Genomic DNA, 23,114 nt, shown 5'->3' with positions numbered 1-23,114 from the left:
TGTGAGGCTGTTTTGTCGCTTTGTTCCTGCCCTGCTGCTGCTCCTCACACGGCTCCTGTGCATCCTTAGAGCAGCCAGATCCTGGGACCGTGGCTCTGTCCCCTTCCCCAGCCCTTCGGTCATTGCTGTGGGGTTTGGCTTTAACCCTGGGGAGGCAGCGTCAGTGACAGCCTCCCGGGTTCCAGCCCCGCCTGGCAGAGCTGCCCTCGTTACACACGTCTACATGAAAATGAACCAATTCAACTGAAGTTAGTTTTTAAACCAGTTTACTTACACCAGTGAAAACCCCAGTGTAGATGCACTTATTGTGGTGTGAAGGAGGGTTATTTTAGTTTAGCTTTAATCAATTAAGAATGGAAGCTAAACTAGAATCAACTCTTCCCTCAGGCCAACAGGTTCACCTCTACCCACTTGCATGGGTTGAAGTAAATTGATTTTAAAAGCCAAGGCGCAAGAGAAGAAGGAATAACTTGTCTGACTCCTTACAACTCTTGCTTGGCATTTCTCCTTCTCTTTGCCCGGGCCTGGCTTCTGTAACGATAACGTTACACTAACAGAGCTGGTGGTATTTAATTCCTGTTCCCAGTGATGTTTATTTCGGGAGCTAATAGCAGCCCCTCTATTTAGGCTGCCTGACCCTTTCCATGATAAAATCCTCTTGCAGTCTTTTCTTTGAGATGCTCTCACCCCACCATTGTTTGCAGTGGGTCATTGATATTTGGCCCTCAGGCTGGAGAATTTGCTTTTTTTTTTTTTTTTTTTTTTAAATGGAGATATCCTATCTCCTAGGACTAGAAGGGACCTTGAAAGGTCATTGAGTCCAGCCCTCTGCCTTCACTAGCAGGACCAAGTACTGATTTTGCCCCAGATCCCTAAGTGGCCCCCTCAAGGATTGAACTGACAACCCTGGGTTTAGCAGGCCAATGCTCAAACCACTGAGCTATCCCTCCCTCCCCATCTTTGTTCTTTGTTCCATCAGATTCCATTCAGATATTGCTTAGATAGGAACCCCGGGGTTTCTACCTTTTTTCATTTAGGGACCCCTAAAACATTTCAAATGGAGGTGCGGACCCCCTTGGAAATCTTAGATATAGTCTGCCGACTCCCACGGGGAGTCCCACGACTCCCACTGTTCTATGGGAACGACGGCCTTTCACGAACTCCTTAGACCTAGTTTGCCAGCCCCTGTTTGTCCTTGGGCCACAGGTGGAGAGAGAACCACTGACATAAACTGTTCAGAACAATCCCCATTTCCCCTCCGGCACTTGTGTTCCTGCCCGAATATCACTGAGCTCGAACCTCCCACCGTGCTGCCTCCTGCTGCCACCCCCAAAGCAGTAGCTCCAGCTCCTGTCCTGGGAACAAGTGGGAGCTGCTCTAGCAAGAGGTGTGGGCTTCCCTCACTGGGCACAGAACATGGCTCCAGCGGCCCATGGCACCTCTGGGGGATCACATGGAGCAGGACCTCCGTCCCACCCAGCCCACTGAGCCAAATAGCCCATCACCCACCCAGGACAACAACCTGCTCCTGCTGCCACTGAACATAATGCCGTGGCGCAAGGAGTAGCAGCCTGTGCTGAAGGTTCAAACACACAGAGGGACGTTGCACGCTCAGCACATACTGGACGCTGCGGAGTGAAGCCTGGAGACGGAATTCAGTTGTGAATGTGTCAGTCCCAGGGCTGGCTCAGCACGACCTGAGCCTTGGAGACGCAGCTGAAAACCGCAGAGCAGATCAAACGGAGACAGCGCAAGAGAGCAGTGGGTCCCTGCGCAGCCCCCGTGGGCTCATGTCCCACCAGCTCTGTTTTCCCTTTACGGGGACCCTCTGCTCCGATTGTGGATCCCCCCAGGTTCCCCGAGTCTCTTCAGTCCGTGTGTGGAGGGGGAGGCACATGGGGATGGAGCCGTGTTCTCTAGGCCCTGTGGGGTCCCTCGTTAGACAGGAGGCTCCCAGGGCCAGCGGGCGAGGCAGGAGAGGCCCACAGTGGAGGTGGTGAAGCCTGAGATACAGTTGGGCACGTGGGGCCTGTGGGGAGAAAGCCCTGGCGGACGGGAGATGTCTCAGGAGGGGGCAGCGTTCAAACCTGGCTGGACCCGACTGGGTCGGGTTCTCTTGGCCCTGGCGTATTAGTGTCAGTTTCTGAGCTGAATCGTGTTTCTCTTATTTCCTGCCCATCCCCCGACTCGGGCCAGGTCCCGTCGGGTAAGTTCTTGTCCCCCCTGCTCTTTGCAGCTCCTCCCGAGCTGGCGTCATTGCTGCGTTTCGCTAACACGCCCTGAGGAGACTGGTCCAGACGATGGGGCCCGACCCCGTCCCTGGGGTGCAGACGAGCCCCCTCCCACTGCCCTAACTAACAGCCGCCCAGGGGTTCTGTGTCAGCTCCGTTAGCAGCCTCCTGCCCCACACTTCCGCCTTGGGGATCTTCTCTCTCTTTGCTCTGGCCAGAAAGGCTGGAAGCGAACAGCCTCTGGGAGAGGGGCTCCTAGGAAGCAGGAATGAGAAGGACCTAAACATGCCAATCCTCAGGGAGCAGCAGTGGGGCTGCTCTGGGGAGTCCATGGTGCGCTCTGTCTCTCAGGCCAGCGCTGTGTCGCTGTGACCCACATTCACCGAGTGCCCCACTCCCCCGTGCCACTCGCTTGGGCCCTCAATGGACATCATAGAACGTGGCTCCCCGTCATCTACCCACTAGTGATGGGCTCACGCTGGGCACTGCCAGGCGTTTCCTCATTGTGAGAGCCATTAGCCTGGTCAGCAGGGGGCGCTGCAGACCCATCCCCTGAGTCATTTCAATCCAGCCCTGGGAAAGCCCTGCACTGACCGGGGACAGGGCCGGGTCGGGAGGGGCAGGACAAGCTGTCCCCAGTTGCTTGGTCCCAGCTCTGATTTCCGGGGGGCGAATGCTGCTCTGGGAGACGCTCCCGCAGCTGTGCCCAGACCACACTGGGGCTGCGGAGCCTGTTTGGGTTGTTGGCTGGGGCTGTCTCGGGATGCCCAGCTGTGACCCAGGGCAGAATGGGGCTCTGTGATGCCAGGACTGGCCGTGACGGAGACCTGAGCTGTTCCATGGACGACGATCTAAGGGATACGGGCCCCAGGCTGATGCCTGACACTCACCCCTTTCCTGAATCGCTCTCCCCCGGGCAGGGGCCTCCCACCACACCCCCGGCTTCACCAGCCCCAAAGGGCCCTGACTGCCTGGTGGGACTGAAATCCCTGTTACCTTTGAACCGTCCCAGGGAACAGATAAATATTTGAGGGTAAATCAGCAAGGGGCAGTGACCTGGGGCCAGATCTCTGCATCCCTGGAGCTGACAGCAAGCCAGGGCAAGCAGGCTCCAGCCTCAGTGTGTGTGTGTGTGTGTGTGTGTGTGTGTGTGAAGAGACCAGGGCTGTAGCATCCTCAGTGCAGATGCAATGTACAAAGACAAATATTCATAGCTTGATAGATTCCAAGGCCAGAAGAGAACATTGTGATCATCTAGTCTCACCTTCTGTATAACCCAGGCCAGGGAATTTCCCAAATATAATTCCTGGAGCAGATCTTTTAGAGAAACATCTAATCTTGATTTAAAAAATACCCTCACTGTTAAAAATGTACACCATATTTCCAGTATCGATTTGTCTCGCTTCAACTTCCAACCATTGGATCGTGTTAGACCTTCCTCTGCTAAATTAAAGAGCCTGTTATCTGTTATTTGTCGCCCAGGTAGGTACGTATAGGCTGTAACCATAGCACCCCTTAGCCATCTCTGTGGTAAGCTAATAAATTGAGCACTTGAGGATATCACTATAACGCATGTTTCTAATCCTTTCGGTCATTCTCGTGGCTCTTCTCTGAACCCTCTCCAATTTATCCACATCTTTCTTGACCGATGGACACCGGAACTGGACACAGGATTCCAGCAGCGGTCACACCAGTGCAAATACTGTACAGAGGTAAAATCACCTCTCTGCTTCTACTCCAGATTCCCCTGTTTATGCATCCAAGGATCACATCAACCCCTTGGGCCACAGCATCACAGTGGGAGGCCATGTTCACCTCATCCATACACACCCCCAAAACTTTTTCAGTCATTGCTTCCCAGAATAGAGTCCCCCATCCTGTAAGTAAGGCCTACGTGCTTTGTTCCTAGATGTGTACATTTACACTGAGCTACACTGAAACACATATTGTTTGGCCTGTTCTCAGCTTACCAAGTTATCCATAGAATTCTGTATCAGTTACCTGCCCGCCCCCCCGTTCCAGCATCCCGTCTGCATTATTGTTGATAATTCTGCCATTTGATTTGATAATGGACCAGTACCATTGTTAGGATTCATTTTGTTCCTAATATACTTTAAAAGCTCCTTCTTATTGTCCTTAACTCAGCTGGCCATAGATTTCTTCATGTGTTATTTTGCTTCCCTTATCAAGTTTCTACAGTCCTAATTTATATTCATTTCTGTCAACTTCTCCTTCTTCCCTTTGATATACATCATTTTAAAAAATATTTCATAGTTGCTTTCATTTGCCCTCTGAGCCAGGTCAGTTTTTTAACCAGTTTGATTGATTGTGGCTTTTGAGACATCTAGTAAAGTGTTCTTAAATAATTCCCAATTTTCATTCACATTTTTCTGATTAAATTTTTCTTCCCAGCTGGTTTGCCTCATAAGTGTTTTCAGCTTTGTGAAACAGGCCCTTTCAACCACCGAGTGGAAATATTGCTAGTCTGGACTTTAATCTTTTGGCACATTATAGATTTGATTGAGTCAGGATCACCTGTACCTAGGTTACCGTTCATGTTTAGTTCTGTGATCAGCTCCTCTTTATCTCTCAAGTCGAGGGCTCATATAGAACACTCCCCTGGAAGATGGAACACTTTCTGAGTTAGGAAAATATATAAGAAATTCCAAAGACATTTTAGTACTGGCAGCACCTGACCGCCAGCATGTGTCACTCACATTGAAATCCCCCAGGATCACACAGCTTCTTTTCCTACATTCTATAAAGAGCTGCATAAGGAGCCACTCATCCTGTTCCTTAGTGTGATTTGGTGATCTGCCCCAGACACCAGCTAACCCCCCATCTTGTGCTGCATCGGTTAGGACAGGGATCCATAACCATTCAAGATCATTTTCTCTCAAGATGTCAGTGACTCGGAGACAAGTCTGAGACACTCTACTGACCATGTGCAAATGGCAATGTTCTTTACTTTACAACTTAGCCACATGGATCCATCGACATGGATTTTAATGGCAACAGGAAAAACCTTCTCTTCCCCTAGCACAATCCCCCTGCCAAATTTCAGTCTCAGGATCAAAAGCATGGAGGCGCTAGAACTCAACAAAATGCTCAGAAAAATGGATTGCCCTGGAAAAAACTACCTGTGTTAATGCCAACCGTGTTCTCAGAAATGGCTCGATTAGTTTTTGCTGAAAGTTTATGTGACATAATCTGGGACCATATAGAACATGGTTGCAACCAAAGTCCTGTAGTGGCACCAAATCTTGTATAAAGGGGGTCAAATGGGGTGTCTAAGACAAGGTTAGGGTTTGTTGGTTATGATTATGCTGTCTATATGGGTGTATCAGTTTTGTAGTTGAAGTTATGAATATTGGCTCTATACTGTCTGTATTTCAAACTTATGCTGTGCTTCTGGGTGACATCCCAAACAAGTTGGAGTTAGCTCTGCCTAGCCTGCTTGATGGCCCATTAAGGACTATCAGCTATACAACTGACCCATTGAGAGAAGGCACATACGCCCTGTAACTCAGCAAAGTATGCAGGGATTTGCCCATGTGACGCCAGACTCTATTTTGCTGTAATTTTCCACAGTAAGAACAAAGAAGTGTTCTTACACCTAGAAAAGACTATATAAGGCTGATGCCTCATCTCCATCTTGTCTTCAATCCTGCTTCTTACCTCTGGAGGGACTTTGCTACAAACGGAAGCTCTACACAAAGGATTGATGACCCATCCCAGCTGGGGATGTATTCCAGAGACTTGATTTGAACCTGCAGTTTATTCTATCTCTGCTGCAAGCCTGAACCAAGAACTTTGCCATTACTGTATGTAATTGATTCCATTTAACCAATTCTAACTCTCATCTCTATCTTTTTCCTTTTATGAATAAGCCTTTAGATTTTAGATTCTAAAGGATTGGCAACAGCGTGATTTGTGGGTAAGACCTGATTTGTATATTGACCTGGGTCTGGGGCTTGGTCCTATGGGATCAGGAGAACCTTTTCTCTTTTATTGGGGTATTGGTTTTCATAACCATTTGTCCCCATAACGAGTGGCACTGGTGGTGATACTGGGAAACTGGAATGTCTAAGGGAATTGCTTGTGTGACTTGTGGTTAGCCAGTGGGGTGAGACCCAAGTCCCCTTAGTCTGGCTGGTTTGGTTTGCCTTAGAGGCGGAAAAACCCCAGCCTTGGGCTGTGACTGCCCTGTTTTTAGCACTTTGTCCTGAATTGGCGCTCTCAGTTGGGTCCCGCCAGAACCGCATCGTCACAGTTTACAAAAAAAATTCAACCCAAGGCAGAGCCTGAGCATGGAAAGTTCATCCCTGGCAGTCCCAGTGTGGGAACGTTGGAAGCGATCGTGAATGGGGGTTTCATGAGACATGTTCAGCAACCCCAACGTTCTTCTCATTTGCATTGCAGTAGTGGGGTCGCTGACAGAACCCACTTTAACAAACTCATTTCTCAGCAAGCTCCTCCCCCCTGCTCCTGCCAGGGCTTCCCCAGCATCCCGGCTACTGCACCACCAACGACCCCCAGAGGGGTCCCACCCCCTGCCATGTAACCAATGCGAGGGGCCTCCTGGCTTGTCTGAGCCTTTGCCAGGCAGCATCCTCTGACTCAAGCTGCAACAACCTGCCAGAGCCTCGAATCCAGCAGCTGGGGGCGGTGGGTAAATATTGTCCTGGCTGCGTCCCCAGCCCCAGCCAGAGACCTGACACGGCCCTTGTTTACCCCGGATCAAAGGCGAAGCTCCGGCTCCAGAGTGTATATCAGGGCAGAGCAGGCTGGTCTCCAGCACAGAGCGGGGGAGAGGGAGGAAGAAGGACCCAGAGGGGGGTGACGTGTGTGTGTCCCCTTGTGTCTGCCCGTCTGCCTGCACCCCAGGAATGGGGGCCCCGGTAACCCCGGCCTGCCTGCTGCTCCTCCTGCACCTCACAGCTGGGACGTCTGCAGAGCCGTAAGCCCTGTCCGTGTCTGTCTGTCTGTCCGCATGGTGGGCAGTGCGGGGTGGGGGTTGGAAGCAGCCGAGGGCACCGATGACGGGGCTGCTCGATCCAAAACTGACGGGACAGATCTGTTCTCCCCTGGGAGCTCAGTCCCTGACGCTGGGTCCCTCCTGGGCCCTCCTAGTCCTGCCCCTCCCAGCGGCGGGGGAGGTTGGCTCTGGTTAAGGCAGTGGCTTGGGGCGCAGGAGAGCTGGGTTCAGTGCCTGGCTCTGCTATAGACACCCTGTGTGCCCCCAGCCAGACACCGACCCTCTGAGCCTCAGCTCCCCTCTGTACCATGGGGTGATGATCCTCTGCGGCTGCCTGCTCCCGTCGGCCTGTCACCTCCTCGGGCCATGACCTGTCTCTGCCTCTGGGTCTGTCCAGTCCCAGTGCAGGGGGCCCAGGCTGGGCTGGGCCTCTAGGCACCAGTGAAATAGAACAGGAATTACCGACAAACCCAGTGCGTTAAACGAACATCTCAGCCAGAACCTGGGTTTACCCCGAAGGTGCAAATGCCGAAGGGTTCCTGCGAAGGCGGGTGGAGGCCCCGGGGTGCAGACTGAGCTGGGGGTGGGGGTGGGGATGGGGGTGAGGCTGTATCTAAGCCAGTTACTGGCTGCAAAGGGCTCAGGTGCTCAGTACAGCCCCAGACTAACCAGCCTCCCCCCGCCGTGCACAGGGGTCTCTACTCACTCTCAGCGCCACTAGCTGCCCCCTTCTGGGCAGACCGAGCAGCCGAGAGGCTGGGGATGGATGGGGACTGAGCCCCTCACTGCATCTCCGGGGCCCCTCCAGCTCCGCGGGAGGCAGGCTGTGGCAGGGGAAGGAGCAGGGGTGCCTTGCTCTGTCCCTGCCCTATGGTTAGAGAAACGAATCAGCCTCCAGCACCATCGACCCAGCTCTGGCCCCAGCAGGAGGGACTCAGAAAGCAGGAGTCACCCTGGTCCTGGGGGAGACTCTGGGCTGTCCCCTCCCCCTCCCGCACTGCCCCCGGTGCTTTCCCCTCCCCAGGCACTATGTGGTGGTGAGCCCAGCCGTACTCTACCACCCGCACACGGGGACGGTGTCAGTTCATCTCAGCGACCTCAATGAGACCATCCGGGTGAGCGTCCGGCTGGAGAGGAGGGGTGGGCTCAGCACTATCACCCTGCTGGAGAGAGAGGTCCAGGAGCCCCGTCTGCACGAGAACGTGCGCTTCCAGGTGAGCCCCCGCCCACAGCCATCGACACGGCCCCGGGCACTGGCCATGGGCATGGAGCCCGTCAGCCCCGGGTCTGCAGCCCCAGCCCAGCCTCAGGCCCCGGGCACAGCAGGTCTCAGGGACTGGCCATGGGCACGGAGCTGGTCACTCAATGGGCAGCTGTAGCCACAGAACTCGAGCCCATCCCTCAGCAGCGACAGGCAGGAGGGAGCGGGGATGGGGTGGGGGGTACAGCGAGCACCCTGGCTTCCAACTCCATCGAACGCCCCAGGTTCATGCTCCCTCCCATTCAGGGCCCCCAGGCTGGGGACGGGGGTTCCTGTGGTTGGGGGGGGGCTGGAACAGGGACCAGGGCCGGTGCAAGGATCTTTTGCGCCCTAGGCGAAGCTTCCACCTCGCCCCCACCCACCCCCCCCAAAAATAAATCACATACATTATACACAATACACGGTCACAGAGTAACATGTTATAATTTATGCAGGCATAACACAGCAGCAGGGCTTAAAACTCAGACAGGGCCACCCAGAGGATTCAGGGGGCCTGGGGCAAAGCAATTTTGGGGGACCCTTTCATAAAAAAAGTTGCAATACTCTAGTAACATGTATTTGGAAATGTAAAAAATAACCAGTGAAATACATTCAAAAAATAATTCTTAATCATTTGAAAATACACTAAATACATTATTTAAAAACATTAAAAGCTGTAATGGTATGTATACATTTGCAATTACATAATGGGCTCTTGCTGGGTGATGGTTGGTGCCAATGGGCTGTCGCTGCCTGGGGGTCGTGCTGCTGTTGCCCAGGGCTGGGTGGGGAGCTGGGCTCTGGGTTCGGGGGTGCCCGGCTCACAGGGGCTGGGCTCAGGGATGTGGGGGATGGGGTCAGGGGGGTGCCCGGCCCTGGCCCCTTACCATGCTGCTTACAACTTCTCCATACTCGTGGGGCAGGTGGAGCCTCTGACATACTCGTGGGGGCCCCTGCAGGGCCCGGGGCCTCAGGCAAATTGCCCCACTTTCCCCCCCCCCGCCCCCGCATGGCCCTGCACTCAGATACCAGGCATGACAGAGGCTGAAGCAGAGAGAGGGCGGCACTGGGGCAGCTCAGCTCTGCAGGCTGCCATCCTCTCCAGCCGCCCACGCACAAGGGGAGCAGGAGCAGGGACCAGCCAAGGACCAAGGGGGCAGGAGCACAGGCGCCTAAGGCCAAGGGGAAGCAATGCAAGGGCGTTGGGGTCCTCTTTCTTCCTCTGCTCCACCAGACCGCCGCCTGTGGCTCTTTTCTTCTCCGTGCCCCCCGCTGGGGTTGACCGTGGAGGCTGAGCCAGGAGGCAGCCACCCCTTTCCTCCAGAAGCCCTGCTGAGTTGCGCCCGTCGCCGTCGCCGGGCTCGTGCCACCTGCCGTAAGCCGCCGGCGCACCCGCCGGCGATGACAGGAATCACATGGGATGGAGCGGCCGCTGCACTGGGAGGGAGAGGGAGTCTGAACCGCTGGCAGGTAGCCCAGGGGTTCCCCTGTGTCCGCGCGCCACCGGCAGCCCAGCGGTTCCCCTGAGTCAGCGCGTCGCTGGCAGGGGAACCCATGGGCTGCCGGCGGTGCATGGACACAGAGGAACTCCTAGGTTGCCTGCTGGCAGTTCAGACTCTCTCTCCCTCCCAGCGCAGCGGCCGCTGGACTGCTTTAAAAAAAAATTGGGGGCGCCGCTTTTTGTCACCCCCAAATCTTGGTGTCCTAGGCAACTGCCTAGTTGGCCTAAATGGTAGCACCGGCCCTGACGGGCACTCACAAACTACCACTCCCCCCCTCCCCGCCTATGCGATAGTGGGTCTGCACCATGACCGGCCCATTACTGGCCACTGTGGCCTTGCTGGGGGTCTCCATGTGCAGGTTCCAGCCCCGTCCGGAGGGCAGCAGGAAGTGGCAGAGCTGCACGTCTCGATCCGGGGAGATGCCCTGCAGTTCTCTGAGCGGAAGAAAGTGCTGCTGTGGGCGCTGCAGCCCAGGACCTTTGTGCAGACGGACAAGGCCATCTACAAGCCGGGACAAACAGGTGAGAGGGCAGGAGCTGCTGGAGGGAGTTTCCTGGGATGGGGATGGACTCCTGGGCTCTGGGGATGGGCTGGGGGCCTAGCGAGGGACTCAGGACTCTCTAGGCCCCTGTCTGCACCCAGCACCAAGGAACCCAAAGCCTAAGGCCTGTTTGGGGGCCTGTCTGGAACCAAGTGGGGGTCTGAGCCTGTCCTCCTTGATGGCACAGACACGGCAGGGGGCACTCCTCTGGCTGAGCTCCACGGACAGCAGGTATCACAGGCTGGGGGACACTAATCTTCCCCAAACAGCCCCGCCCACGCTTCATCCCCAGGACCCCTCCTGCTTCCTGCCAGCGCTCTGCAGCTCTTCCCTCATGGCCGGGGCCTGCGATCAGGGACTCGAGGCGGCTGGAGCTGGTGCTTGGCCTCCCGGTGCTCCAGGGCTGGGGGCGCTGAAGGCTGCACTGCCCGACAAGCACTGGGGGACGGGTTGGCAGGCGTCTGGTTTTCGACCGGAACGCCCCCAGTCAAAAAGGAACCCTGGTGCCTCCAGTGAGCACTGTGACCGGGCCGTTTAAAGTTCAGGTGGTGGCGCAGCAGGGCTAAGGCAGGCTCCCTGCTTGCCCTAGCTCCACACAGCTCCCTGGAGGCAGCCACTGGGCACAGGGGTGATCAGGGAAGCTCCATGTGCTCCCCCACCCTCAGCACCGGCTCCGCAGCTCCCTTTGCATGGAAACTGCAACCAATGAGAGCTGTGGGGGCGGTGCCTGGGGATGGGGGGGCGGGCAGCGTGCACTGCACAGAACTGCCTGGCCGCCCCTCCATTTAGCCCAGGGGCGGGCAAACTTTTTGACCTGAGGGCCACAGCTGTGTGGGAAAATTGTATGCAGAGCCATGGATGTAGGGCTGTGGAAGGGGGTTGGGATGTGGGAGTGAGGGCAGGGTGTGGGAGGGGCTCCGGGCAGAGTGTTGGGGTGTAGGCAGGATGAGGCAGGGGGCTCAGAACAGGGGGTTGGGGTGCAGGAGGTGTTTGGCAGGGGGTTCAAGGCAGGAGGTTAGGGAGCTCAGGGCAGGGGGTTTGGGTGTGGGGTGCAGGAGGGGGCTCCGGTCAGGGCATTGGGGTGCAGGAGGGGTGCAGTAGGGGGCTCAAGGCAGGATGTTAGGGGGCTCAGGGCAGGGGGTTTTAGTGCGGGTGCAGGAGGGGTGTGGACTCCGCCCTGGCGCCACTTACCTCAAGCGGCTTAAGGGTGGCAGTAGAACTAAGGCAGGTTCCCTGTCTGCCCTGCCCCCTGCTGCTCCCGGAAGTGGCCAGCATGTCTGGCAGTGGCTCCTGGGGGTGGGGTGGGGCAGGCAGCTCCGCCGCGCGCTGCCCTCACCTGTGGGTACCACCCTCAAATCTCCCATTGGCCGTGGTTCCCCTTTCCCGGTCAATGGGAGTTCCGGGGGTTGGGGCTTTGGGGGCTGCACCACCCGCATAGCACTCTGGGGCTGTGGGCTGCATCGCCCGCCTGTCCAGCGCTCCAGGGTGGAGGCTCTCAGGCAGCCTAGGGCTGGGGCGAGGGAGGGGGCATCTGCGGAGAGGTGGGAGGTAGGGCTCTAGCCTCTGGCAGGGGCAAGAGGGCAGGAGGGGGCGGAACTTCCGGCAGAAGGGGCTGGGAAGAGCGGGCCGGGGACAAGCCTCTCACATGTCGCCCATGCTGAACTCCCCTCCAGCCACGCAGGGCAGGGCCGTGGCTCATTGGCAGAGGGCAGCGTGGGGAAGCTGGCACTGCACTGCCCGGGCTGGGCCCATTCTGCAGGTTCACAGAGGCCGTCAGTGCCCAGGGCGTCGGGCTGGCACCTTCCCTAGCTGGGAATTCACTCAGACAAACCAAGCCAGGGCTGATTCCTGCCTCTGCTTCTGCTCCTTTCCAGTGAAGTTTCGAATTGTCAGTTTGGACAAAGACTTCGTTCCCAGTACCCGGAAGGTGAGAGCTGGGGGTGTGGGGTGGGGGGCAGGGTACCAGGCCCTGGTGCACTGGACACATTAGGTTTGTCTACACCAGGCAGGCCATTCATCCGGTTTGAGATCGGAATGTTCTCTTCTTGGGTTGTTTGCCCAAGGCTAGTGCTTGTGTCTGGTATTGGATGGGGGGCGCCATTTGGAAGAGCGCACTGCTCCGCCCCTGCTGGCGTGAACTCACACACACCGAGTGTGCGAGGTCACGCCAGCGGGGACAGGCCCACGCCATTCCTGGAAGTACCAGGATCTCCGGTATTCTGGGAATGTCTCAGCGGCCACCCTGGTCTATAACAGCATTTCTCAAACTGGGGTCCGTGGACCCCTAGGGGTCCCCGATTGAACTCCAGATCCGCAGGCCCCACTCATCAATTCCTCCCTCCTCCTCCCTACCTCTATCTCCCGGAGGCTACTGAAGCCAAACCGGGAGATTTTAGGAGCTAAAAGTCCGGTCAGCAGTGCAGCGGGGCTAAGGCAGGCTCCCTACCTGCCCTGGCTCCGTGCCGCTCCCAGAAGCAGACAGCACATCCCCGGTGGGGAGGCAGAGGATGTCACAGAGTCCCTGGGCAATTCTTTGGAACTCCTCTCCCATGGAGCAGACTGTCTTCAGGGCAGGAAGCTGACATGGCTTCACTTTCATGGGTCTGACCTTGGAGCATTCAGTATATGCCCTCCGTGCACTTCCCACAGCGAGTCTGCCCAGGCAGGGTCCTGGGGAAGCCAGAGGGTCCTGCACGCACCCCCACTTCGCAGTCAGACGTGACTCTTAGCCAGCCAATAAAACAGAGGTTTATTAGATGACAGTGTTGAGTCTGAACTTTTGATGAGCTTAAACTTAACCCAGACTTGATGTCTCTGTCTGAACTTTTAACCGAAGCTCTGACCTGCGAACTACTCATGACACCCCCCCCTCCCCTTAAGTAGCCATCTCCCCTTATCTCTTTTTGAATATACATTTTAACCTGTTTTATCCTGTAAAATCTTGTTTGATTATGCATGACCATTATGATCTGTTAATCACTTTGTTTACTTCTGTGTATAAATATTGATGCTCACCCCTAATAAATTTGCCACACTTACTCTGAAGCTTTTCAAGCTAAGGATAGTGTGAGCCCGTTGATCAACGAATTGGTGTCTGGTCTCTGACAGATTGTGAGCCCCATACCAACTCCGCACGAACTCGGGTGCTGGAGAGGTGAGTGAGGACTTGCTTTTTACCTAACAATTTGGGGGCTCGTCCGGGATTTCCTTCTGGTGCGGTGCCTCTGTCCAGTGGTCAGACCACTCATATACGAATTGGCAGGTGCCACGGGAGATTTCTCCCAGCCAATTCAATATTGAGGGGTCGTGTACTGGACAGCAGGGTAAACGCCAGTTGGAGGGCTCCTGTCAGACACCATGGGTCAAGGGACTAGTGTGCCTCTTGAGAGTCCGTTGGGGATTGTAAATAAGTTATGGAACGAAGGGAAACTCCCAGTACAGACAGGAATGTCTAGGAGAAAGTTGTACACACTGTGTGTAAGGAATTGGACTGGGTATACCGCGGTATTGGCCAACCCGGAGATGAGGTGGCCTTCGTATGGCTCTTTCGAACAGGCTGCCTTAAGAGGAGTAAGGAGCCAGATCGAAAAAGACCATCCGGGACAGTTATGTTACTGGTTTTGTTGGGACACAGCAGCAGAGCTGTGGAAATCTTTAAAAATTATGGCAGTCAGGTATTCTCCCGAGAGTGAACCCCCCTCCATGTTATTTCGATGAAGGGTGTAAACCACGGCGTGTTTTGACTCGTCAGTTGGTCCCCACTGCACCTGCCCCTATTCCTCCGCAGGGGGACTCTCTCCAGGGTGCAGAGGGGAATCTGCAGGACTCCAGGTCGGAATCTCTGCAGAGGGATAAGGGGGAAATGGAAGGGCACACCTTGGGAGGAATAATTACTAGGCAAATGACCAAGCAGATGCAGCAGGTTGCATACCCCTCCCCTGGGGACGCCCAGAGGGTCCGGTCGCATCCGCAGATACTTACACCAGAGACGAATACACCCCTGCACCACCAGCTCAGCCCGTTCCCCAGGCCTGGATCAACTACGGGCAACAGCAGCAGCTGCAGCAAACTCAGCCTCCTCAATGATGGTACCCCGGGGGCAAAGGCAAACAATGTGATGGTCTTATTTCCTTAATGTCTTTAGCCGGCTCCTTCCTCACTTTCTCCCCTCCCAGCAAAGAGCCTCGTCTAACCCTTTCAGTCCAGGGACTGCCTGTCTCCTTCCTCAATGATACTGGAGCTACTTTCTCTCTTTTAAATCATGCCCCCTCTCCCTGGCTATCCTCTGAGGTTAAAACTGCAACTGGGGTGGAGGGCAACCCAGTCTCTGGGACTCACTTTGCCTCTAAATGTTATTTATGCTGATAAATGTTTTTCTCACCATTTTCTTTTTTCCCCAGCTTGTCCGATCCCTTTGATGGGCCGGGATTTACTCTGTAAGCTTGAGGCTACTTTAACCTGCACTCCTGAAGGGGTAGGATTATTGATGACAGTGTTAGGAGATTCGGCCCCAACTCAGGGTAATTGGGAACCCCCCCCCCCTCCCCTGACCTCACTGACTTGCCTTTAACCCTCTGGGGAATTTCTGACACTGATGTTGGCCTGCTCCTTTCAGCAGAGCCAGTAAGGATTCAAGTGAAGCCCTCCTTAACCCCCCCGTCAGTCCCTCAATACCCCCTGTCGTTGGAAGCCCGGGAGGGCATCCGCCCCATTATCGAGGGATTCATTGCACAAAAGCTAGTCCGCCCTCAGCGCACCCCCTGTAACACCCCTATACTGCCTGTCAAAAAGCCTCCTAAAAAGGACGGAGACCCTATTCGTTGGCGCTTTGTACAGGATCTACGGGTTGTTAATCAGTATGTGGTCCCTCTTCATGCAGTAGTTCCTGATCCAGCTACTATCATCAGCCAAATCCCCTGGGATGCTGAGTGGTTCACTGTTATTGATTTAAAATCAGCTTTTTTTCAGCATTCCTGTGCACCCAGACTCTCAGTATCTCTTTGGTTTCACCTGGGAGGGACAAAGTTATGTCTGGCAACGACTTCCTCAAGGCTACAGAGACAGCCCCATGATTTTCAGCCAATGCCTCCGCCACGACTTGGAAGGCTTCACCAGTCCGCAGGGATCCACGTTAGTCCTATACGTAGATGACATCCTATTAGGTAACCGCGAAGAAGCTGCCCTCCGCATCGATGGTAAGGCACTTTTATTATACCTACACACCAGAGGCCACAAGATAGACCCTAACAAGATTCAGTGGGTCTCACAGAAGGTCCGATATCTGGGCTTCCTGTTAACCCCAGAGGGGAGACAAATGGACCCAGTCCGCATAAAGACTATCCAAAACTGCCCTCTGCCAAACACCAAGAAACAACTTCAAGGTTTCTTAGAATTAATTGGCTTCTGTCACCCCTGGTTGCCGTCCTGCGGGGAGTTAAGCAAACCACTCCACCGACTCACTGCTAACCTTGCTCCTGACCCTTTGCAGTGGTCCCCGGACACAATCCAAGCCTTTCAGTTACTCAAGGACAGTGTGGCCTCCTCCATGTCTCTCCGCCCCCCAATTACAGCAACCCTTTCACCTTTTTGTCCACGAGAGGGGCGGAATTGCTAGTGGCGTCCTTACCCAGCTGAGCGGGCCCCACCATTTCCCGCTTGCTTTTTACTCTCAGCAGATCGACCCTGTCGCTCAGGGAACCCCATCCTGCACCCGGACTCTGGCAGCAGCTGCCCTGCTGATCACAAAGGCAAAGAGCCTGACCCTGGGTCATTTTACCACGGTTTGGACCTCTCATGCCTTGTCAGCCCTTCTGCGTAGGGGCACAACCCAAGTCTTTTCGGCCCATCGTCAGCAACAGCTAGAGGCCGAACTCTTAAAAGACACTAACCTAATTTTTGAAAGGTGTGGGCCCCTTAATCCAGCTACCTTGCTTCCTGACCTGCCAGTCCTCCAGGATCAGCACGACTGGAAGTAGTTTATAGCATCTTACAAATAAGGGACCTGGCTTATGCCGGATGGCTGAGCCTGCCTCCCTCGCTCCACATACCCCGTGGCAGTTCACTGGCACCATGATAAGGGGGGTCACTACGGCACGCACGCCCTTGTGGACACCATCGCTCGCTTTTGGTATGCTCCAGGCATTCAACCCTACTTCCTGTCAATAGTGAAAGCATGCAGCACATGTCAGCGTAATGGACCTGCTCCGCCTCTTAAAAAAATTAAGGGTGGAAGACCTCCGCCTGCTGCTCCATTTCAACATCTTCAAATTGACTTTGCAGATATGCCAAAGGCTTTTGGAAAAAAGCACCTCCTTGTTTTGGTTTGCCCTCTGACTTCCTGGGTCGAAGCTTTTCCTACTGCTAATTGTACTGCTGCCACAGTGGCGAAGATTCTCCTTAGAGACATTGTACCCCGTTTTGGCATCCCTCTCGTGCTTGACTCAGACCGCGGACCTCACTTTACTGGTCATGTCCTTGGCTGTTTAGAACAAGGACTGGGCATTTCACACTCCTTTCATACACCCTACCACCCTCAGTCTAGCGGGAAAGTTGAGCGTATGAATAGGGAGCTTAAGTTTACATTGGCTAAATACTGTCAGGAAACAGGATTAAAGTGGCCTCAGGTACTTCCCTTGGTCCTGTTTCACCTTCGTACTCGCCCAACCCGTGTATTGGGATTATCCCCCTTTGAACTACTCTATGGACACCCCCCTTTCAAAGGCGGGGCGCTACCACGTGCTGATGTTTCACTATTGGGAGGGGATCATATGACCGCGTGCCAGTTTCTCTCCCTACAGGCTCGCCTCCGTACCCTTTGGAAAGCCTCGCAGTTTTCCCAGACCATGCCGCTGGAAGAACAGATCCACCCGTTCCAACCAGGGGACTTCGTCTGGGCCAAAAAGTTCATTCGTGGCGACACCCTCCAGCCGAGGTTTACTGGACCCCACCAGGTTCTTTTAACAACCCAGACTGCAGTGTTCCTGGAAGGACGCAAATCCTGGATCCACCACTCCCACGTCAAGCCAGCCGTAGTGGACCACAGTGACGGACCAGCAGCTCTTGCCACCACTGAGGACACTGCCTCCAACCAGTGGACCAGCTTACCTCTTTCAGACATCAGACTTAAATTGACTCGGCAAAAATGAGAGGACCTTTTATTCTGACAACTGTATATTTTTTATTATGCCTTTTTAGTTTATTTTCTACTTATGAAGATAATGCTTTTATTAGATATTCCCATGAGGTTAAAACTCGTATTTTAGGAAATAGAAGTAATTGCTGGGTATGTACTCAATTTCCAGTAAATGCAGAACAGGGACTACTAGAATCTTTAACCAATGAAACTGCGACCCTATTTGAGAATCAGGCCGGGGAAATGTCCCAGCTGCGCCAGTTAGCTTTGCAAAACCACATGGCTTTAGACATAATGTTAGCAGCCCAGGGAGGAACTTGTGCCCTCATAAATGAAGAATGCTGTGTTTTTGTAAATGACACCTACTCTGACACTTTTCAATGTACCAAACATCTAAGGGAAATGGCTAAGAACTACTCCTCTGGCCAGCCACCTTATAATTGGTGGGGAGCCTTATGAAATTGGCTGCCTGGATTTGGGTGGGTTAAAAAAACTCTTGGTGGGTATTGTTGGGGCCATAGTAATCCTTATAATACTGTGTTGCTGTATTCAGTGTGTCCCCTCCCTCATAAACTCATGTAGGTCAGTTTATTCTTTTCCTACTTCAGCCAAGGGCCTTACTCTCTTCAAGTTGGCCCAGGCTGAAATTGCCAAGCGGCCCTTGGCTCCTTTAAATGGGGTGTAGCTTTTGGTAAATAGTTATCCCAAAGCTACAAATGGAGGAATGTTGAGTCTGAACTTTTGATGAGCTTAAACTTAACCCAGACTTGATGTCTCTGTCTGAACTTTTAACCGAAGCTCTGACCTGCGAACTACTCATGACACCCCCCCCTCCCCTTAAGTAGCCATCTCCCCTTATCTCTTTTTGAATATACATTTTAACCTGTTTTATCCTGTAAAATCTTGTTTGATTATGCATGACCATTATGATCTGTTAATCACTTTGTTTACTTCTGTGTATAAATATTGATGCTCACCCCTAATAAATTTGCCACACTTACTCTGAAGCTTTTCAAGCTAAGGATAGTGTGAGCCCGTTGATCAACGAATTGGTGTCTGGTCTCTGACAGATTGTGAGCCCCATACCAACTCCGCACGAACTCGGGTGCTGGAGAGGTGAGTGAGGACTTGCTTTTTACCTAACAACAGGAACACGGTCTAAAACAGAGCTTGTAGGTACAATGAACGGGACCCCTCAGCCAGGTCCATTCTGGGGCCCAGCGAGCCAGATAACCCCGTCTGTCCTCACTTCCTGTCCCCAGCCAGCTCCAAACTGAAACCCCCTCCAGTGTTGTCCCACAAACTTATACAGGATCGTTTTAGGGGTCAAGGCAAAGATGCCACATTTATTATTAATCTGTAACTATTAACAAATACCTCAATGCTTATACACATACAGTCACACACACACACACACACCAAAATGTTCTGCAGCTGCTGGATAGTTACCAGTCCTGAGTGTAGTTTGAGTTCGCAGCTTGGGATCGTAGCTCGTGACAGCTAACTGGCCAGGAGAGCTGAGCACGAGGGGGAGCCGGGTCTCTGTCGGGCGCGCACCGATGCTCCTTGATGTTGATAGCAGAACGTTACCCAAAGTCTCTCATCTCACCCTTCCTTTTTTATAGGAGTTTTTGGATTCAAAGTCTCTAGGTCTCGCTGTGTCACGCCGCCTCTGGGTTTGACTTGATCACCCGTCAATTGCAGGCGTGACTGTCAGCCTGGGACCTGGCTTTGATCTTCCTTCTGTTGTTTCTTTTTAAGGTGGATGCTTCTTGCTTGAGTTAGGGCTGTTGTCTAGTTCTTCAGCCGTTGGTATTTGAACTTTATCTCATCAGGACGGGCTGGTGCTGGAGGTTGATTCTATCACCCATACATCCCTCATTCACACATCTTAACTAGACTAATAAGGTTACAGCAGGGTTTGCAAAAATGAAGGTTGCAGCAAGCCCTTACAAAATGGAGTAAGCATTTTAAAATGGGGTTTGAATTACAATATGGCACAGAAGTTACAATGTAGGCAAAATGGCAAGTGTAATGAAAGTTACAATGTAGCAAAATGGCAAGTGTAATGAAAGTTACAATGTAGTAACAGAAGTTACAATGGTACAGTGGATAACTTAAAAACAATTTTATTCACATTGGTTCTACACCAGCCCCCCCTTCTCTGCTGAGTTCCTTTCCCGGGCCAGGAGGTCACCTGATCTCTTTGTTCTCCCACACCTTTAGCATCCCCTTGCAGGGGGAAAGGGCCTGGCCATTAGTTGCCAGGTGACAGAAACTGAGGCACCCACACAGTATTCAGAGGAAACATTAAGAACAGTCCCACTTTGTCACAGAGGGTCTCTGCGCGTGTCCCCGCCCTGAGCGTTAATGTTTGAGAACCGCAGGTCTTCACTGCTGCAGGGGGCGAGTCTCCCAGGGCAGGTTAACAGCCTTGCAGTAGCAGGGCTTGTGCTGGCCTGCTGAAAACAGCCCTGTGGAGCAGCCCCCTGGGCTACAGACCTAGTGCCTTGGGCAGTGGCCTCTATTGTTTGCAGTCTCTTTACTGCGCAGAGAGGGTTGATTGCACATTGCATGGAGCCGGAATGAGGGCGCTGGGCACCCACTGGCGTTAGTGCAGTCTGTGATTGGCTGTGCCAGCCTCCCCGCCCCTCCCCCCCCCCCGGGATGACAGTCATTAGCACCTTTCAGCCTAACCGTGCTGTGTGCTCTGAGTGACGTGGCAGAATCGGGCCCCGTGTGGAAATACAGATTGACAGCTCCCCTCCCAGCCATCTTGCTCAGGCACTGGCTGCAACGCAGACCCCCGGCCCTTAGACTACCCCTTGACAGAGACCCCAGCATCTCGCCCTGCTCCTCCACGCACACACCAGCCACCCACTGCCCTGTCTCCGCCAACCCAGGAGGGGGACATGGGAGGTGTGAGGGCTGCAGCCTCAAGGGCTCCCCTTCCTGTCCCTGCTCTCTCGGTCACCCCCGCTGCTGTCCGCATGATCCGCCATGGCCCCAGAGACACCCCAACCCTGGGGAGGTCACAGGCAGACCCGTGGGCAGTGGGGGGTGTTTCCCATCCCTCTAACCAGCCATCTCCTGTCTGTTTGCTTTGCAGCTGCCTCTGGTGACCGTGCAGGTCAGTCTGTGCCTCTCCAGCCTCCTCCTCTTCCTGTCTGGCTCATCCGAGGGCCCCCGGGGGTGTTCAGTCGTGGGGAGCCCAAAGGAGTCTGGGCTGTGACCACAGTGTCCAGCAATCCAGCCCTAGACCCCTCTGCCCTGCTGTGGGGGTGCAAAGGGTCCCAGAGCACAGGGCGTTTCTGGGCTGGGCCCCATGGGGGGCAGGGAGGGGACATTTGTGCCATCGGGTTACGTCCTCCCCACCCCGAGTTTGCAGCATCTGGGGCTGTCTGTCCGGGAGGCAGGTGTGTTTGGGCTTGGCTGGGATCCCTGCCTGAGTCGCTCACCCCGAATGTTCCCAGCCCCTGAACTCTGGGTCAGGCAGTGACTTGATCAGGCCAATGGGGAACTCAGTGGGAAGCTCCCTTGGGAGCCTGATGAGGGAAGGGCGGGGGGGAGGGAGGATCTCTGGGAGCTGCAGGGGCAGAGGGGAGAGATGGAGGTTTGGGGAGGCTGCGTGGCGGGAGGGGTGCAGGGAACATACCCACAGAGGCCTAGCACTGAGATGGAAACGGTCCATATGGCAAGTTCCCTGGGCTTTGTCCAGGCTGGAGATGGGGTGTCCCTCGGGAGCCTGTTCCCCCCAGGGGCGGTGCCCTCAGGTCAGGGCTGAGGGGCGCTGGCAGGGGCCCCCTTACCCAGCGGCTGCCCGGCGGTGCCTGCTCCAGGCTACGGAGAAGGATTTGAGCCCCCGGCCGTCGATCCAGCCCCCGTCGGCAGCACGAGGCACTCGGGGGCTGCCGGGGATGAGCTGTCTGTGGGGGCAGCGGCTGAACAGGGCATGTCCATGTGCCAGGATCCCAGCGGGAACCTCATCGCCCAGTGGCGAGACGTGACTCCGCAGCAGGGCATCGTGGATCTGTCCCTCCTGCTATCTGCAGAGCCGGCCGTGGGGACGTACGCCACCGAAGCGCAGGGGACAAGGCACTCATTCAGCGTGGGTCCAGGTCAGCAACCGAAGCCGCGGCTCTGGCACGTGGGGAGGGAGGGGAATTCCTGAGTCTCCCTGGGGCACAGTGTCCGTGGGTCTCTGTCAGCGGGTCCCTGGGAGCTCAGACCCCTGGGACTGGCCCAGCCAGCTCCAAACTCTCCTGGGCCTCAGCCACCCCATGGCCACTCCTCCTACAATAGGGCCCTGTGGGAGGGGGAATTCAGCCTCCCTGGCCCACCCCACCCCAGCCCTGCCCCACTCTGCTCTAGAACCCTGGGGGAGGTCTCAGGTCAGCGCCACTGCAGTGACGCAGAGCCGGGGATTTCAGTATGGCTGGCCCCAGTCATGTCACAATCATGAGTCAAAATCCAAAATGGTGAGGTTTATTTTGAAACATTGTTTCTTCTTCGAGTGCTTGCTCATATCGATTCCAATTAGGTGTGCGCGCGCCGCGTGCACGATCGTCGGAGAATTTTCTACCCTAGCAACATCCGGTGGGTCGGCTGTGGAGCCCCCTGGAGTGGCGCCTTCATGGCGCTGAATATGTATCGCAGCCGACCCAGCGCCCCCTCAGTTCCTTCTTACTGCCCGTGACGGTCGTTGGAACTGTGGAGCGCGGCATAGCTGTCCTCCACTCTCCTAGCTTACCCGTTGTTTCTTGTAGATAGTTGTTAATTGTGTTCTTTAGATTAGTAGTTGTTAATAGTTATAAATAGTTTTTGTAGTTAGCAGGGGCTAAGGGGGCTATTATCCCCCCTTTCCTCTCCCCCTCCCCCCACGTGCACAGTCGGGCTCATGCTCAAGGCTGCCGGCTTTAAGCTGTGCGCAACATGTGCTAGGCCTATGCCAACGGGAGACCCACATGACTCTTGTTTGAAGTGCTTAGGGGAGTCTCACCAAACGGACAAGTGCAAGATTTGCAAGGCTTTCAGGCCAAGGATGAAAAGGGAGCGGGACTTCAGACTTAAGCAGCTCCTCATGGAGGCGGCACTTAGCCCGGATCCTCCTTCGGCGCGCCAGGTTCCGGCACCGAGCGCCTCGGTGCGTAGCACCCCAGCGGCACCGTCCAGTACTGCACCGCGGACAGACGCGGGGAAGGCGCCTCGGCACCGTCCTCCCTCGGCACCGCGTCCACCTCAAGCCCCTCGGCGCTGGTCCCTGTCTCCGGGACATAAAAGGCCACATAAGACTCAGGACGCTGCTGTCCTTCAGGCACCGGCTCCCCCCGCGGGGGTAGAGCCACGCCCGGCTTCCAAACGCCAGAAGGTGCAAGGATCATCGGCACCGTTGACTCTGGCACCGGGGGTGGAGCCATTAAGTCCGGCGCGAACTGGCTCACCGCCTCATCAAGTGGTGGAGCCCTGTCTCCCTTCCACACCGGAGACGTT

General features: G+C 54.9%; 1 protein-coding gene across 1 annotated transcript in view; it reads left to right on the top strand.

The window, feature by feature from the left end:
- The first annotated feature begins 6,904 nt into the window (after nucleotides 1-6,904).
- Nucleotides 6,905-23,114, top strand: part of LOC128829338 (alpha-2-macroglobulin-like) — a 43,635-nt gene continuing 27,425 nt past the window's right edge. The window contains exons 1-6 of the mRNA XM_054014719.1: nucleotides 6,905-7,191; nucleotides 8,234-8,423; nucleotides 10,310-10,472; nucleotides 12,367-12,419; nucleotides 20,734-20,754; nucleotides 21,592-21,742. Of these exons, the coding sequence (XP_053870694.1) occupies nucleotides 7,121-7,191; nucleotides 8,234-8,423; nucleotides 10,310-10,472; nucleotides 12,367-12,419; nucleotides 20,734-20,754; nucleotides 21,592-21,742 (649 nt within the window). The 5' untranslated portion in view covers nucleotides 6,905-7,120. The remainder of the gene's footprint in view (nucleotides 7,192-8,233; nucleotides 8,424-10,309; nucleotides 10,473-12,366; nucleotides 12,420-20,733; nucleotides 20,755-21,591; nucleotides 21,743-23,114) is intronic.

The sequence above is a fragment of the Malaclemys terrapin genome, chromosome 25 (genome assembly GCF_027887155.1).
Source record: "Malaclemys terrapin pileata isolate rMalTer1 chromosome 25, rMalTer1.hap1, whole genome shotgun sequence".
In the NCBI taxonomy this organism is placed as follows: domain Eukaryota; kingdom Metazoa; phylum Chordata; order Testudines; family Emydidae; genus Malaclemys; species Malaclemys terrapin.
This window is presented reverse-complemented; position numbering and strand designations above follow the sequence as displayed.